General features: G+C 40.1%; 1 protein-coding gene across 1 annotated transcript in view; it reads left to right on the forward strand.

Moving 5' to 3' along the window:
• The window catches only part of hcn2b (hyperpolarization activated cyclic nucleotide-gated potassium channel 2b), a 43,057-nt gene that overhangs the window by 20,625 nt on the left and 4,221 nt on the right, over nt 1-18,211 (forward strand). The window contains exons 5-7 of the mRNA XM_071487484.1: nt 8,358-8,504; nt 9,108-9,348; nt 13,896-14,060. Coding sequence (XP_071343585.1) covers nt 8,358-8,504; nt 9,108-9,348; nt 13,896-14,060 — 553 coding nt within the window. The remainder of the gene's footprint in view (nt 1-8,357; nt 8,505-9,107; nt 9,349-13,895; nt 14,061-18,211) is intronic.

The raw sequence follows: 18,211 nt of genomic DNA on the forward strand, positions 1-18,211 counted from the left end.
TTACCTCTGCTAAAAAGGTTATATAGCCAGGTTATATTAGTTTGTTTGTCAGTCAGCAGATGTATCATAGAGACTTAGTAGATTAAAGTAGAATTTAGTGGAAAGTAAAATCAAGGTCCAAGAAGATGTGGTTAGTGTTGATAAAGTCAGTTACTAAAATCAATCAGGGCCCCGCCCATTTCTGCCTCGACAAATGTTCCACCATTTTGAATTTCTTTTTAACCACTCCTCTCACAAATGTCATCCAGTCCTCACCAAATTTGGTTCGTGGCATTGATGCCAGAAGTCTAAAAGACAGAGCCCTGAGCTCTGCTTCAAACAGGCTTAAGAGAAAAAATTAAGAGAAAGGGCAAATTAGCTGCAGACTCAATGCTGGAGTCTCTGTTTTGTGTCAGTTACATGTAGCTGTACTTTGTCAGTGATGTGACGTCTGGAGAAATCAGTTCCTGCTGCTGCTTTCATTCTCCTCCTCTTCCATGATGCACAGCAGTGAAATAACCAACAGAGTGGCAACAGCCTGCTAGTCTTGACTACGGCAACAGATCCAACATCCCGTCCCTCTCCAGTACACCATGACTGTTTGTTCAGCATTAACCAGTGAACTGAACAGTGCACTGCAGTCTGCAATAGGTCCATCAGATAACAGACTGGAGACAGAGTTATGGGTTGGAACTTCACCTCACTGACAAAACAGATTCTTTGTATGAGATAGAATAAATGCAAGCGACAGCATGAACTTATATTGACATAGCACAGAGTAAACAGTTAGCATCACACTCAGTGTTGAGACAGAAATGTCATAATAGCTCTGGAGCTAAGCTTCTTCCACAGGGAGTGTAAGCAAAGACCCCACTGACCAAAGAGAGATCTGGATTCAAACTGTTTACCGGAGGTTCAAAAGTTAGACAAAGCACACTGGTGTTTTTCCTGCTTTATCAGAGCTGACACATGTTGTTTGGTTTGCGGTGTGTTGAGTAGGTCTATGGACAAGAATATAAATAGAGACACACACAGTAAATGTGAGATAAGAGAGGGACACTGCATGTTAATGAGAAACAGTGTAGACCAGTGATGTACCCCAACATCCCAGTCAGATTAACTCAGGTGCCCCTTCATCGACATCACCTGTTCCAGATGTGTTCATTTCAACTGAATTGTAAGTGGATGTTAAGAAACACTTGAAAAAGTGGATATTGTTGCAATTTTTTTTTTCTATCAATTGAATTGTCAGAGTTTAGGTTGAGTTCACATTCCTACCACTAGAGGGGTCAGGTGTTTTAACCATTGTTTTTTTGGCCATTCTATGGCTTTATTATCTGACAATGTAGAGAGACAGGACATGGGACAGAGAATAGGGAAATGACATGCAGGGAAGAGTCCGCCCCATGGTATGCGCCCTAACCACTTGGCTATCAGGTCGCCCCTTTTCAACCATTAATTGATTAGCTTTAGCTAAAAGGCCTATTTCACCCGTTTATCCATTACTTTTAGCTTTTTCAATCATTTATTTACTTTAAGCCATTTAACTGTTTCAACAATCACAATAATTACAATTACTTCTAACTCTTTCATCTGCTACATATGATTATTTCACCTGTTTGTGCAATTTGTCTAATTCAACCATTTATCCATTAGTATGTTTAGCTAATTATTTCAACTGTGTAGCCATTCATTTTAATTATTTTGTATGGTTATCCATATTTTCAAAAATAAAATCATGATCATTTCTAGGTTATTCTTTAAAATTACTGAATCCACTCCACAATCTTTCCACATACCCTCAAGCAATATACAGTATATACCCCCTGGGATGGGGAATCACCCATGGATTGGTCTTATGAAACATAGCCATGTGGGAATTTCACACGGCCACAGTGTGAGACGGGCCTCAGCGGTTGACATGTGAAGCTGCAGATGGTGTTATATTACTGTTTGTGTGTCTGTGGGCGTTCACACAATCTCCACAAACAGTGCTACAATAAAAGTGATGAGGCAGTGGCAGCACCTTACTATTCCTTTATTATATCACCCTTCATGTAGAGATGACTGCATGGTGCCCTCGTCCTGTGTTTCTCCACAACACTCTTCCCATCTCCATCCCTGCCCCCCACCCCCACCCCTCATCCGTCCATTCTCCATTGACTGTTGGGCAATACACCATCTGCCAGCGGACACATGGACAGAGGGCATTAGCTATTATGTAACTGCACTTCAGTCTTCTCATTCCCCCATCACTTCCTCCCCCTCAAGAGCAATAGAGCTGCATGCCCGAATAGAGAGGAGGGAGATGTGACCCCTGGGTCCTTCAGTGATGAGAACTGATCCACTGGGCCTTGACACATTAAACAGCGACATGAGGAACCGCTCGCTTCATAACCTGGACAATACCTAAGGCCTGACCTGCACTACCTGACTCTCCGAAGCATTTGATAGATTAAATTCATCACCTAGAATTTGACAAAAAATGGAATTTAACTCATGGTCTGTAGCTTTCAACCACAATTCATAGTTGGGTGAGAAACAGCTCAATTTGTTGTTTTTTTAGTCAGCCATTATTTCCAGGGTCATGAGTGTAGTTTGACGCTCAAATTCACCTGAGTCATTATTATTATTTGAATTGCTGGTTCTCTTATCTTTTAAAGAGCGAGAGTTCAATACATATGCAACACATTTTCAACCTTACAGCCACTTTATATAGATTTCTTATTAGATTAGATTGCTATTATGAGCAGCTCAGTCATTCTGTGTTGCTGTCTTTTTCCATACTACCACTGCTATATTACCCACCTGTTTTCACAGGTTGAGTGGCACCTTCTGCCAGGAGTGAACTGAACTTGAAGTGTAAAATCAATGGGGTGCCACTTAAACTGCAGTGACAGTAAAGATATTATGGACATCCTCCTGATGTTTCCTTCTAGTAGCCTTCTTCATAATCCACACTCAACACTTCTCTCTCTCCAACCATATTTTCCCCTTTAGGTTTATATGTAAATGAGAAATCACTATGTGATTATGATGATATTTTTTAATTTCCCCAAAGGATCAATAAAGTATCTATCTATCTATCTATCTATCTATCTATCTATCTATCTATCTATCTATCTATCTATCTATCGATCTATCTATCTATCTATCTATCTATCTATCTATCTATCTATCTATCTATCTATCTATCTATCTATCTATCAGGGCTTTTACCTGGATTCATGTCATTAGTGCACTTTATGAAAAGCAGAGTTTTTCTAATATTAGAAATATATTGGTGAATCATAATGACGTCAGGATCCAGGTTTAAAAAATGAATTTACTTTGCGCACATGGACAATGTGAACATTCTTCGTCTCTGCTGTTGTAGTCATTTATTATTTAATATAGGATATAAATGACTGTGTTTGCTGGTCTAAACCATTCTGGCTTTCCTCCATTCACCAATGAACACATCGTGCAGTATGTCATAAGTGTATTAGTGTGTGTTTGTTTGTGTGTTTATTTCTCTACATCTGTCTCCGCTCTTCAGTCCATGAGCTGAAGGATACTATCGAAGTCAACTCGGGAGAGAGAGAGAGAGAGAGAGAGAGAGAGAGAGATAGAGAGAGATACAGTATAAGACTTGTCACATCCTGACATGGCCCATTAATAGGAGGGCCAATTCAATTTCTCCCTTCCCTGTGTGGCAGCTTACAGTGACAGCCATGCATCATGCGCACAAGCCACCAACTAGGGGCTTTATGTCCCATGAAAAAACCTCTGTGCTGTTTTGCCCCCTGTTAACTAAGTCCACTGGCTGACAGGAACAGATTGGATTTCATAAATGTAATGCGTTTATTAGTTTTACAAATACAGCAGGAGGATTTATGTCCAGTCTTATCTGCAAGTTTATAAGATGGACACACATTATTAATACAATTTAGCTGTATGTCTGTACCAGACTTTAAAACCATATAAGTGGAGTTAGGAAGTTAAGTATCTGAATATTTATGGCCTTGGATGGTAAATATGAACATCATAGAAACATATAAGTATGTATGTGGGTTATACACATTAATTTGTTCATATACAATTACATTTACTCATTTGGCAGACACTTTTATCCAAAGTGACTTACAAGTGAGGGACACCACTAAAGCATCAGTCCAGTTCCGTGTCTTTAAGTGTGTTTGTGTGTGTTTAGGGTGGCAGGCACCCGTCATCTGCCCCCTGTGTTTTCTTCCTAAGGAGCAACAAACATGACCATGTGGTAAAACAGAGTGCATTATAGTTTCCAAAACACAGTGGCAACAGTGTATAACTCCAAATTTTGTAGCCCAGAAGTGAACAGATTTTGGCAATTTTGGGTCTCACTCCCATTCCACTGACTTTGAGTGACATGGCCACTAATCTAAGTCTAATGCAGAGAAAATCAGAAAGTCAATAAAACTCTGCTCCTTCAACAACCGCTTTTAAAGGAGTGCGAGAACAAGGGAGAGAGGGAGAGAGAGAGAGAGAGATGTCATTTCAGTTTAATTGAGACTGTCACACACTGAATCCTGAGGCAGGAAACACTTAATCGGAGTCTCCCAGTTTATCCCCATGCTTGATTGAATGAGCTGGATACGCTGGAAGTCATATGCATCACACATAGCAAATGTGTGTGTGTGAGAGAGAGAGAGAGAGAGAGCGAGAGCGAGAGCGAGAGCCATCCTTTTATCGTTTTTATTTGTTTTTTTAGGTGTTGCATTTTTGGGATATAACTCCATATGCCCTAAACAAATATATCTTTATAATTTGAAAAGAAAATTCTGATTGTTGTCTGGATTGTGTGTTTACTCTCAAGATGAGTTAGACACCTGAAAATGTGGCTGAGGAAGATGAGGAAGACATCCTGTGGGCTTTTCATTTAGTGCTACGATGGCTTTTCACACTGAATGAACCATGACCAGTCTGTATGAGATTGTGATTAAAACTGGTTCACGTAAGAAAGAAAAGGATGCAGTGAATTGTTTTTGCAGATGTAATTTAATTATGTGGTTCATTAAAGTAAGTGATCCAGTCTGATTGTCATTTTGTCATGCATACGGCCATGCTGTACTGTATGTATGTGTACGTAGGATCTATTTTTGCAGGATGTAGGTCAACTGGAGGACAACTGCTACCAGGAAATAATTGGGGAAAAGTGTCTGAAAGAGACAGGGAAGGGGAAAAAAAGAGTGTGAGGAAAGAGGAGGAGGTTATAGGAGAATGAAAAGTGGATTTATTAAAAAATAACATTGCTTTTATTTAGTGTTCCTGAAAACAGAGATAAATGCAACTCTCCCTGTCCAGTGTTACATAAACCCAAGTTTTTCCCTTTCATAAGAACCACTCACCACTTTATATAAGGAGAGAACATCCTCCTGTAGAGAAACAAAATGAATGATGTCCTACCATGGCAGCCAGTATGTCCTGTATTAAGGATATTGTGATGTTCTGTCACCCAGGCCATAAGGGTCAAGCCTCCATTTTTTTCTCTAACCCATATGTCGCCTTACAGTGTGACAAAATGTAATTTCCTGTACAGTGTGATCCCATCCCATGCGTGTCATCGACTGCTACGAGCAAGGTCATTGTCAGCACCCTCACTCTTCCTCCATACATGGCCTGTCCTCATAAATTGTGATGCTCACCAGCAGGAAGATATCGGCACTCTAGATGATTAAAGCCTTGTATTCCCTTGGATATACTGTATTTACACACACAACCAGCTGGAGATCATCCTCTATCTACTACACTGTTTCCACATATCAGTCGATAATTTTCCAGTATTTCTCTTTGCCATCCAGTTTCTTAATAAGTGAATTTATATATATATATATATATATATATATATATATAATATCTTAGTAGGGATTAAGTTACCACAGAGCTACCTCCAGAACAGCTTCAAATTCTCCAAAGTTTAGGAACTTCACTGGAGAGATGACCATTATTCTTGTAACATATATTCTCTTATTGGTATTTTGATGGTGGCAGAGAGCACTTTCTAATCTGTCCTGCAAAATCTCCTCTATTTGTTCCAGTGGTGTTGAGATCTAGTGACTGTTATCCATCCTGAGCTGATTAAACCAGCCCAACTTTCTCCACAGGCCTGATCACTCTATTGTGATTGAACCAAAATCATCATGTGACACACACAGTTGGAACACAATAAAATAAGGGTTATGTGTAATATTTGTAAAACATACAGCTGGACCTAACAGTAAATCTTCCAGTATCGAGACACGGGATCATGGCCGTTTGGACTGCGGTTTCAGAATTGTTACATCCCTATTATTTTGTTATGCACAGCCTTGATTTGTCAGGTATTTAATTTACTGGATTAGTCAGAAACAGACTCTTAGCCTGACTGAGTAACCAAATAACTGTCTTAATTAGACCTAAGTGACTGGAGAGGACGGAGCTTTGTGTTGGCGTCTCTAAGACTCAGCTTCCCAGAGAACACCCAGGACAGCCACAGTTAGCATCCTCAACATATACAAATATTACTTTCTGTATATATATATATATATATATATTAATATTGCCCTAACCCTAACCCGCTGATTACAGTAATATAGATGTTGCAAAACCCACAGGTAGGCTGTAAACAATGATGGCTTTGCTTGGCAGGGGGTAATCAATTTCTTTTGCACTGCCGCTAACTGGTGCAATAAACTTTTTATTACCCAAGGCTCTTCAACAATTAGCAATATTTACCTAACCACCATATTTGAAATCTATATGGAAGATTTGAGAAGCGTCATGTTGTATTTTTCAAGTGTGGTTTTGGACAGGGGGGGTTCTCCCTTGACCTTCAGCTTGAAATCTACTACTCATCCAATTGACAGTTTATTCCACAGAGGGATGACTCACACTGCTTAACACACACACACAAACACACACACTTGGGAGAAAGAGAGGCCTTATGTAACATTTTAAAGCAGCTCCAACATGGATTTGTTACGCGTCTTGCACAGTATTGATCACTCTGTTTCTGTCTGTGTACAAGAAAAGCTGATTCATTTATATGAATGATTTTTTTTAACATATCGAGATCTATTTTATTACAACAAGGGATTTTTTTTGTGTGTGTGTGTACATGTCGCTTGTTTCTACATCTTTCTGGTGTGAACAGTTCTCCTAAACTAGTTCAGGGGTTATCTAGTTGGCCCATTGAACTAAAACACGTTGCCGCTCTCTCGCCCTCAGGGTGTTGTGTGCAGTGTAAGAGCATCTTTTGTTGTTTACAGGAAGGTGGTGACACGTGAAACCACACAGAATGCCCCATCTTCCTAGTATAAATAAAGCAAACCAACTGCCATTTGTGTACAGCGAATAGGAAATAGCAAGATTTATTTTGTATTCCCCAGCTGACAGAGTGCCGTGCTATTCCATCTTGTGGGAGATGCTATACAGCAGAGCCAGCGACTTGTATTTCCACAGGGAGTCCAGGCATGAAATGTGTTATGGAGCATCATAATGAGTTGAGAGAAGTGGACATTCAGGCTGCATTTGATGTAGAGAAACATAACAGAGGTGAATACGTGATGGTGCGACTCACTTGAGTTACGTTTGACCCTCCAGTGATCAAATGTGATGCTGCAGCCAACCTGTACTTTCAGCTCTTTTTTACTAGCCACATAGTTATATATTCATCAATTCAAACATAAATAACAAACGTCCTTCTTTCTCAGAATAGTAAGTCAAGTACACAAATGTCCACAAATGCCCATTTAATTATTTACATGTGTCTTTTTTTTCTTTTTTTTTTTCTGTATGACGGTCTTCACAGATTTTCTCTCATAAAAAATAATAATAGACATGTTTTCCCTGTGGAAAGCCTGGCAATATTTTCTGTGTAGACAGAGACTGTGGTTAAGATGTACAACAGCAGCAGCTTTCTTCTCTGAAGACAGCAGAGCATGATGAATCCTCACGGGCTTTACAGAGCTCTCATGTTTCCTTAACAGCTTCATCACAGTTTTCCTCCCATGGCTACAAGGTAGAAATGGGTCAGAGGATCTTCATGTTTGCAGAGCTGTACATCTTAATAACTGCACACATGGACACTCTCTGTAGCTGACTAAAAGCTAGTGACAGGACAATCTGAGAAAAAGTCAGCTTGAGTGGGAAATGAGAACTGCGTGGTGTCTCCACAGTTGCAGTAGCCTAGTAAAATCACTGTTCAGTGAGACCATGATGCTGTGAAACTGTTGCCACTGATACATCAATATCATAAAGCTGGACACACTTCTCAATTGTGATAAGAGGAGGCTCTTATAACAGTTCAGCTTCTGAATCCTGTTTCCATTGAACCTCTGTTCCTCCTCACCACTATCTCTCACTCTTTTCTCCATCTTTAGTACAAACAAGTGGAGCAGTACATGTCCTTCCACAAACTACCAGCTGACTTCCGACAGAAAATCCACGACTACTACGAGCACAGATACCAGGGCAAGATGTTTGATGAAGAGAGCATCCTGGAGGAGCTTAATGAGCCTCTTCGCGAGGTATGGAAACACCCGAATGTCCACTATGATGTGTTCAGATACTCACAAGTGCAGCCACTTCTCAACTCACTGCTGAGTAAGTGCACTGGAATAAATGAATTATAAAGCTCAGCTTTCGATTTACATATGAACTGTTTCTAGGTATTCCGTAAAATCGCTTGAAGTATTTTGCCAGGCTTTACTGGAAAATAATTGTATTTTAAAAGAAAGCAACAGATGGTTTTAAAGTCATTTTTACATGGACTTTACACTCCCACTCATCCAAAAGTTGTTTTTCCTGCTGCCTACTTGAGTTCAAAGTAAACAATGTCTTTTTGCTTCAAGGACAGCTCAAAGTATGTTTCAGGTAGCACAAAGTAAAGAGAAAACTAGGGAGAACACCCAAATGAGCTGTGCCAGGGTCCCTCAAGGTAATTAAAAAAAAAAAAAAAAAAAAAAAAGAAGTCTAACCTGCAGAGTGCTTGCTCTGAAAATGGTGCTTTTATTACTGCATCTCCCTCACCCCTATCATCAATGGTTGTATCATTGGCCGTCCATCCTCAAATGCAAAGCAAAACAAACAAAAAAAAATCTAATCAAATCCTGTCTGCTGTTACCGTTTAGGAAATCATCAACTTCAACTGTCGCAAGTTGGTGGCATCCATGCCGCTGTTTGCCAATGCTGATCCCAACTTTGTGACCGCCATGCTGACAAAACTGAGATTTGAAGTCTTTCAGCCCGGAGACTACATCGTCAGAGAAGGCACCGTTGGCAAGAAGATGTACTTCATCCAGCATGGGGTGGTCAGCGTCCTGACCAAAGGAAGCATTGGCATGAAGCTAATGGACGGCTCCTACTTTGGAGGTTTGTCAGTATCTCTGTCATTGTGGGATCATCAGTTACTTTACTCTCTTCTTCTACTCTCTATTCTGCTTTGTTTATTTTAATTCCAACATTAGTTTTTTCTCTATTCTGCTCTTTTCTATTCTGTTTTGCTCTATCCTATTACTCTATTCTATTACATTCTATTCTATGCTTCCAGGCAAGTGTTATTTACTCTATAAATCCCAACTGAATCCACTGCAGTAATATAGCAGATTGTGTTTACTCATTAAATAAGAATAGTCTCAACAAACACGTAAAGGAAAAAAAAAACAGCATCCTGACATTTTACTTGGACTTCTTGTACAGTCATGCCTTGCAGCCACTTCTGTCCCACTTTCCCAGGCTGTTGCTCCTCTGTGACTGTTTAGAAACATGCGGTGCCTCTGCCGCCATGGCCACCCATGAACCCACACGGGCGTGCACAAACATGCATCCTCACACCTCACACACTTATTTAAGTCTCATGGGTTGATGGTTTGGGCTGCATTTTTAACATGCGGTGCCCTCTGCAGCAGAACAGAGTTCACTGACATTAACGCTGATGTGCCAGCAGCCCAGGGCGCTGTTGAAGTAGCACGGCTGCACGACACACACCCATGCTCACACTTGCACACACACACACATCACATGTACACACATCCAATTAATAACAGCTAATTAGCACAGCAGAATGGTGATGACAGGGCCATTCGTAACGTCAAGCATAGACTGTTCAAAGCCATCCCTGCCACCAGGGAGGAAATCACAGGTCTCTCTACAAACACAGACCTGGCAGTAGGCTTGGATTGGAGGGACAGCGTGGTTTAACCACTGCAGGAGCATCTATTTGTGGTAAAATCTTTGAATTAGTAAGTAGCAGTAAGTACATTCTGATGTCAGGCCAAACACTTTATTTTTACAGGATTTTGCTGGTTTTAGATTAGTGTTTAGAGACATAGGGTCACAGGTTTGATACATGCTACACGTTGGCTTCAGTATTTCCCATCAGACAGACTGAGTTCATTTACTATTCAAAAAGCATTGTCTCCTGTCATTTACATTTCTTGGCCCACACTATTGTCTAGTCATTCCACATTTTTGTACACACTTCTCGTTGGCAAACCTTGACTGGATTGGCTCCATTACTGTGTTTATTCATTTAGAAAAAGACAGAGCTTTGTCTTTTTTTTTCTATTGCTATAAATGCAGCTGAGTCTGCAGCTTAGCCTTTGGCCATTTTTTCAAAATCTCTGTCTGGCAGAACAATACACCCCTTTTCGTGCTATAGCCATCACATACCGTAGCATTTCTCATAGAATGACTGTGTAATCCTAACTTGCCTGAAGTGCCAAAGCTTTCACAGTATGTTGCCTCAAAGTCATTTTATTTCCTCGTTATTTAAGCTATTTATGGTAGATGCAAGTACAGATGGAAGGCTTTAGGAAGTGAAAGGAGCACTCCAACAATTTACTATTATATAAAGTTGAGGGGCTTGTAAGAGACAGTTTAAGAAAAGAGTGATCCATTATACAGCTGTTTTAACAGTCTGAGTTGTACTCCCCATGATGAGAAAACTCCTCCCATTGTCTAAAATTAGTAGAGTTCCCCATTAACTGATAATCTGTCGATTGGTATAATTCTTCAGAATCTAGAGGACAAGGATAAAGGAAAGATTGTGTCTATATGGGAACTAAAACACAAGTAGTTTCCCCCATACAGAAATGTTGTACATGACATATACTGTATGTCACTATATCAATAGTAATGTTGCCATATGTGTCACCTATATTATTATCACACATATACATCCCCTTGATATATGAAGATATAAGTTTATAACATATACAAAAAAAGTAAAATTTAGTAAAAGTAAAATTTGTCTATGTATTTATATTAGAAATATTATATAATTACTTTTTACATGGTAAAACATGCTCCAACCATATATGTGAACAATTTAATTTATATATGCAAGTTCACTAAAACAACATACATTTTTCTATAAGTTTTACTTATTAATTCATTAATTTTAAACAGGTCTATCTTCCCATTCTGGGTCAGTGGTCTCAGACTTTTGGAACCTACTGTATATAATATTAACATATATTGGCATGCTTTAGGGTGGATATATATTTATTTAACATAACATATGTCAATAACATATGTCTACAAGCATTTATACATAAACATGCATATTTGTATTGGCTAGACATACAGTATATGTCAATATATGAAATTATTCCAATTTGTAATAGGTTGTATATATAATTTTTACATATGTGCTTTCATTTTATAGGTTCATCTATGTCATATATGGAAATTCAATATATGTACATATGTTACATTTGCATATGGGCCCAATGTGCATATTAGGCAATAAACCTGTAGAAGAGAATTTTGGACATTATATATTTAACTGATGGGAACAGGAAACAGTGCAGCCCAGGCTAAAGATTAAAGCAGTCATGATCCCAAGCAGTACCAAATAACTGCTAAAAGTCACTTAACCCATCTAGGATCTTTCTGTTTTTCATTATATTTGAGGATGATAATTGCCCTATCCAGTACAACTGGTTACCCAGTGGTTTTGAATATCTTTTTAATGCAGCCACAGTGGCTTCATTAGGATAATTATCCTCTCCGAGCACTTACCACTGTACTGCAGTGATGCCAGAAATATGCAAATGCTTGTGTTATGTATAACCAGGAAAACCCCAAGACATTTAATGAAAGGATGTCTGGGGCATTTTATAAAGATTTTTTTCACAAACCTTGAGCATCTAAAATGTTAACCTTAATTTTTCATGCATGACTGGGCAAAACTCAACTTCAGGAAAGATGTTTTTAGTAAAGATGTCTCTCCACCCACATTTTAGCTATTGTGACCAGATTATATGTAATAAATAACCAAATCGTTCATGAGTACACAGACTTTTATTTCCATTACAGCGACTGACCGTGAGGAGCCTAACCACTAACCTAGAGTAAGCAGAGTGATGTCTATATGTGTCGGCTATTAATTATTAAGCTACTGGGAAAAAATAAATCCTTTATCAGCTAGGTGGAAAACAAAGTCACACTCAAGGTCACACTTAAATAACCTCTGAATAAAACACTAGTGTCCTGACTCACAGTCAGTGACTGCATGTGGGTTTATGTGTGTGCATGTATGCATCTATTCTCTAGAGACAGTACATGTGTTTATATGCATGGGAAGACACTGACAATTTCTAGCAGCTATGGCCTGGGTCAGTATGGCTAATTGTACTATTTTTTAAAATAAAAAGAACAATTTGATATTTTGGGAAAGACAGTTACTCACTTTCTTGCTGAGAGTTAGACGAGAAGTTTGATTTTATTCATGTGTGTGCAATAAATGCGAGGCTACAGCTAGCAGCCAGTTAGCCTAGCTTAGCATAAAGACCGGAAAAGGCTAACCTGGCTCTTTCCAAATGTAACAAAATTTGCCCATAGTACCTCCAAAGCTCATTAGATAACATGCTGTTTTCTTGCATGTGTAATTTGTTCAAAAACTAAAGTGCAAAAAATCTTATGTTGAGTCTTGTCATCACTGTGAGTTGGAGAGGCGACCAGCAGAGTGCCCCTGAAGAGACTGCACCTGGCAAAGTAATAATCTGGCACACTTCCACCCTTTACAAACCTTGCTTTTTTTGTTTCACATTTTGGTTTTTGTGAGCTTTAGAGATACTGGTGGGCTTTCCTTTTTTTTTTTTTTTTTTATTTGGGCACGGCCAGGCTAGCTATTCCCTTCTGTTTCCAGTCTGTCTGCCAAGCTAAGCCAAGCTAACCATCATTGGAGTGGTATCAATCTCCCCTCACCTAACTCTCGACAAAAAAGTGTTAAACTTTTCCTCTAATGCTTGTAATTTTGGAGCTTTTTTGTTTTTACATTTAAGTTCTAGTATTTGTCATTTTACATGAACAAACAGATTCCAGTGTAGTGCCCCTACACATGCTCTTAATGGAGTCTCCTCACATTTTGTTATTTTTCTCCACACACAGAGAGTCAGAGGAGGTCAATCTTTCAGGCAGGGGGAAAGGAGGGCATATGGTTGTCAAGACAACAGTCAGCCCCAGCCCTTAGAAGAAGAAAGCTAGAGAGAAGATACTAAGGGAAGGGAAAGAGAGCAACTGAATGTAATGAAGCTTAGCTGCACATCTCCAAATATAGAGTGTGTTTCCTTCACATAGCTGTCATTGCTGTGCCAGTGCTGGAGGAAATACTCAGTGTTCGTGTCAGTGGGTCATCCCGACTGCACATAGCAACTGAATGCATGAACCACTTTTGCTCTGATCACACATTTGCTCAAGGCGTTTTTGTAGAACCCAGACACATTTCAACATTTAAGTTTTATTTTGTAATGGTGTTGTGGCTGGGCATTAATTTAAAGGGGCTCAACAAATCTCTAAATTATTCACAGGAACTGTTCTTTTCTGTCACTGTCTGACAACCTGAAGTGTGTCCCTCTGCCATGTTTTTGATCTGACCATTGGTGGCTTGTCTGGGTTCTCTTTCGCCCCACCAGAGATCTGTCTGCTGACCCGCGGCAGACGGACGGCCAGTGTGCGAGCAGACACCTACTGTCGCCTGTACTCTCTCTCTGTGGACAATTTCAACGAGGTGCTGGAGGAGTATCCCATGATGAGGAGGGCCTTTGAGACGGTTGCCATTGATAGGTTGGACAGGATAGGTAAGACAACCAGGAGAAGGGAAGAATCATCACAGAGTAATGATGATCCCAAATATTTCCTTTATTTTTATTTATTTTTCATTTGGGCAGATGGCTTTCAAACTGAGGTGCACACCAAGTATCATTTTCCCCAGGTTGTGTATGCCAAGCAATTATCTAATTTCATCATTTTTTTGCCCTTAATGTCAGATATATATATAGACAGATAAACAGGTTCACAGAAGTCATGATATCTTTGTCCAGTCAACAAGCTCATGGGAGTCCATAAGGATTTTATTTTTAGGTTCTTTATAGTATATTTACAAAAAAATATGAAAATGTTACAAATTAATCTTTCCAACCAGACCTAATTTATGAAATGTATCTTGGATAATCATCATTATGCCTGATAAAAGCCACAGGTATGGTGTCTTCTTAAGCATATGAGTCATTCATAAGATGAGGTGAAGCATTAGGAAAATGTATTAATTCGTTAACAATATGTCTCTGTCAAAAGGCGGCGCCAAGTGACAGCTGAGATGTACTGTATGAATGATGCTAACATGGACAATGTGGGGGTTGGAGCATCACTTGGGTTATTGTAGCTTTGTACTTCTCTCTTGATTCATTTACTGGTTTGATTAAAACGATTTCTCAGCAGTGACTCTGTCTAAACATCCTCGGTTTGAATGCAGAAACACACACACACAGACTGCTTTGTCTTCCTAGAGCCTAGGGAGCTCATTCTTAGTGTGTAAATGAAAACATGTTATTTTTCTTCACAATGCAAACAACTTTCCCCTGCCATCATGCCCCCCTGCTGATATCACATCCCCCTGTCACGTGACCATACCTCACATGTTTACAAAAGCCCTACATCTGCCACCTGCCAGCTGTTGTCATAGCAGCCAGATTTCACACATGAACAACCTTCAGTCAGTCAGTTCACGTATTTGGCGGGAGACTGACCTGTCTGCTCCAAGACCCAACCACCAACCAAATATTCCCTCTGGAGTCCATGCGCACTTGATACATATTTATCACTAATAATGTGTTCTTGTGTTGAGCTTTATCAACAGTCTTTGTCAGAGAAAGCGTCTGAATCAAAGAAGCCGTGTGAAGAATATGAAATGTAAACACAAACTCTGAAAAAATGACAAAAGCTTTGTTCATTTTAGTTCTAAAGAGTGATAGCTGGACGCATCTTGATTAGATCTTCATTTCAAAATTCAGTGCAATTCAGTGCAATCCAGTGCGTCAAACATCAGCTTCCTTTAAAAATGTCTTTTTTTTGAAACCGTCAAATCTTGAAGTCCTCGTTTGATCGGTTCAGCCTGAAACACCATGATTACTCACATTATTGACGGAACCAGGCTTGCCACATCAACAATACATACATTTTCTTAAAAACAGTCTCACAATCTATAAGCCATTACTACACCATCAAGAGCTAATACCATGTCCATTATCTTCATCAATCAAAATATATTCTTACCTGTTAAAAGATAAGGCTGGGGGGGGGGTAAATGTACATTTTGTCATTATACAATATTTTTATGATGCTTGTAAACACAGCATCACCTAAGATCAGCACAGGAAGCAGTATAGCAGAGACTTAAGAGGTGATGGAGGTGTTACTTGGTAATCACAGCAGATGTGTTGTATTTGTGGAGCTTGTATTAGTTCTGCTGCAGAGGCGGCTTCAGCTTAGCAGCTGGTTCAATTTCTTTTGGGCTCTGACCTTGAAAGGGCTTCGTAAAATCTAGTGAAGCTCCACATTAGTGCCAATTGGTGCCAGATGGGGGGGTATGACCACTTTGGCTCTGTGAAGCGCCACACCAATGTGGTCATACCTCCCTATCTGGTTGTTGCTTGACCTGTGCCGCCACTGTGATATTGTCACTGTCAGATGTAGCCTGTACTATCTTTTTGCCTTAGATGATTCCCCAGGAAGCATAACTAAAGAATGGCCCCACCGTATCTGTGAGGAAGACTTAATGGTACTCCTCAAGGAAGAACTCTCTCAGCATTACACCTGGGCTTTTCTAGGCTTCAACAGCGGACGGGGATTCCTCTGCCTCCTCCCTACAAACTGTAAAAGAGGATCTCGTCATCATATCTAGACTGCCAAAAGGTCTCTGTTTTTTTGGTCAACAGAAGGAGTGGAGGACACAAGAATTACTACAGTCAGCATCTGTGTCCTCCCATCCCTTGCCTTCTGGCGAGGTGGCTGACTGTCTTTTAGAGGAATGAGCTTATGACTCGCCTTTTTGATCTCTTTGCTACGTGGGTATCACACACGCTGTTGTGCTGACTAAGAACCTAGTTTTCTTTCCAGCTCTTTAGACTGCCTGCTGCATCAGAGAACCAAGTTGACTGCCAGTGACAGTAGTGCAGAAGAACAATATGCACTACTTCAGTTGCCTACATGCACCCTTATCTACACATCCATCTCCATCTCCTCTTTGTCCCCAAGGTACAGTAGATGTCGGATCATCTGGAAGTAGTGGATTTCTCGTCTTTAGTCCAACTCTCCTTCCCAGAAGCATTTGTTGAGCAGAGGGTGTGACTGGCATTTTGCATCATTATTATCATCAATGGCTGGCTGGCTGCTCATCAATGGCAGCCCTCCATGACCCCATCCGTCCTGAAGATAGTCCATGAAAAGTGGTGTTGCCCAACAAATTACAGCATCCTAAAAGGAGAAAATGTTTCTTCTCTTGCTTTATCATCTGAACCTCATCCTGATGCAGTTGTGGGAATGTTATATGTATCTAGAACAGAGAGGAACCCCACCTGCTTTGGATGTTCTACTTTTCTCTAACTGAATAAGAGAAACAGCTACACAATTAGGCTATGTTTGCCATGATTTAGAATTATTTGTTTTTCTACACATATCAAAGCAAGTAATTCACTGGTTAGAAGGAAATGGTTCCCAAACAGGCTTTCTGTGTCTTTCTTCATCAAGAAGAAAAATGTCTTTGTTTACCTCCTCCATCACTGTTCTTGCTTATTACATCATCAACTCTCGGCAGTTTTCAGACACAACAGTCTCTAGCAAACGCTTGTTACCTGAGAGCAGAGAGAATTTGAATCACACAGCACTTTCTTCTACTGGCACAGACTCAGTCAGTGATAGATGTGAGCAGATGTGAGAATTTGCTGTTTTAGCCTTAAATATGGCCTTCCAAGAGGCTTTATCAGTTTTACTTGCTGGTGAGAAGTCACAGTCATTTAAATCTCTGTGAGTCATTCACAGCCTGATGCCACATGAGAGGTGTTGAGGTCACATGTGAGTTGTCATGTGAGTCATCAGAGTCACCTGATTTAAGTGTGAACTAGTGTGAAAATGCTTTGTAGGGGATATCAGGATGGCATAGACTGCTGAGTCCAGATTGGAAGAGGTTTTTCTAATTTGGGTGTTGCTCCTGTCCAGGGGCTCTTGCATCTTCTTGATGTATCCTGCAGGTTTGTGCATTCCTTGTTGCATCCAAGTACATACTGTATATTGCATTTATCTTCTTACTTTTGAGTGTCTCCCCTGTTCTTTGTCATTTTCCACATGGAGACAAAGGGTTAGGGGCTCTGATGGGCAGCTGGTTGATCCTGGCCCACATGATGGGGTACATCACATGCCTGGGTTTTGCCATCAACTACCCTTACCGTATCAACTTCAGACACAGCAACTGCTCAAGCTTGTGGTTGACCATGATCAAGGAGGAGATGGTGATGTCTCTGTTTAGCCTCATGTCAGCTGCTCATATACTTCTTAAGTCAGAGCCACTGTTAAGAGGGGTTAAGCAACTGGGAGGCCTGTTAGATATTACTGTTATATTCTCCTGGAGGGCCAGTGCAAGCTGAGTACCAGGCATGTGCAAGCACACACACACACACACACATACAGACACACATGCATCACCTAGTCACATAAAGCTTTTCCATCCTAAGATGTAGAGGCACAAATAAGTAAATGTTTTGACAATAGACATGCTCTCTGTCACACTGTTACAGCTGAGGTGACTCTGCAAAAACACTGGCTACCTATACCCATGACAGAGAATCAGTGCAAGAGATAACACACTCTCTGTATCTGGCTCTATGTGTGTTTGTTTGTTTGTGATGGATTTTGTATGTGCAGAAAAATATTGTTTTCATATTGTGCACTGTGTCCA

This window comes from Trachinotus anak, unplaced genomic scaffold (assembly GCF_046630095.1).
Source record: "Trachinotus anak isolate AG129_WGS33_773 ecotype Australia unplaced genomic scaffold, CSIRO_AGI_Tana_v1 ptg000010l, whole genome shotgun sequence".
NCBI lineage: Eukaryota > Metazoa > Chordata > Actinopteri > Carangiformes > Carangidae > Trachinotus > Trachinotus anak.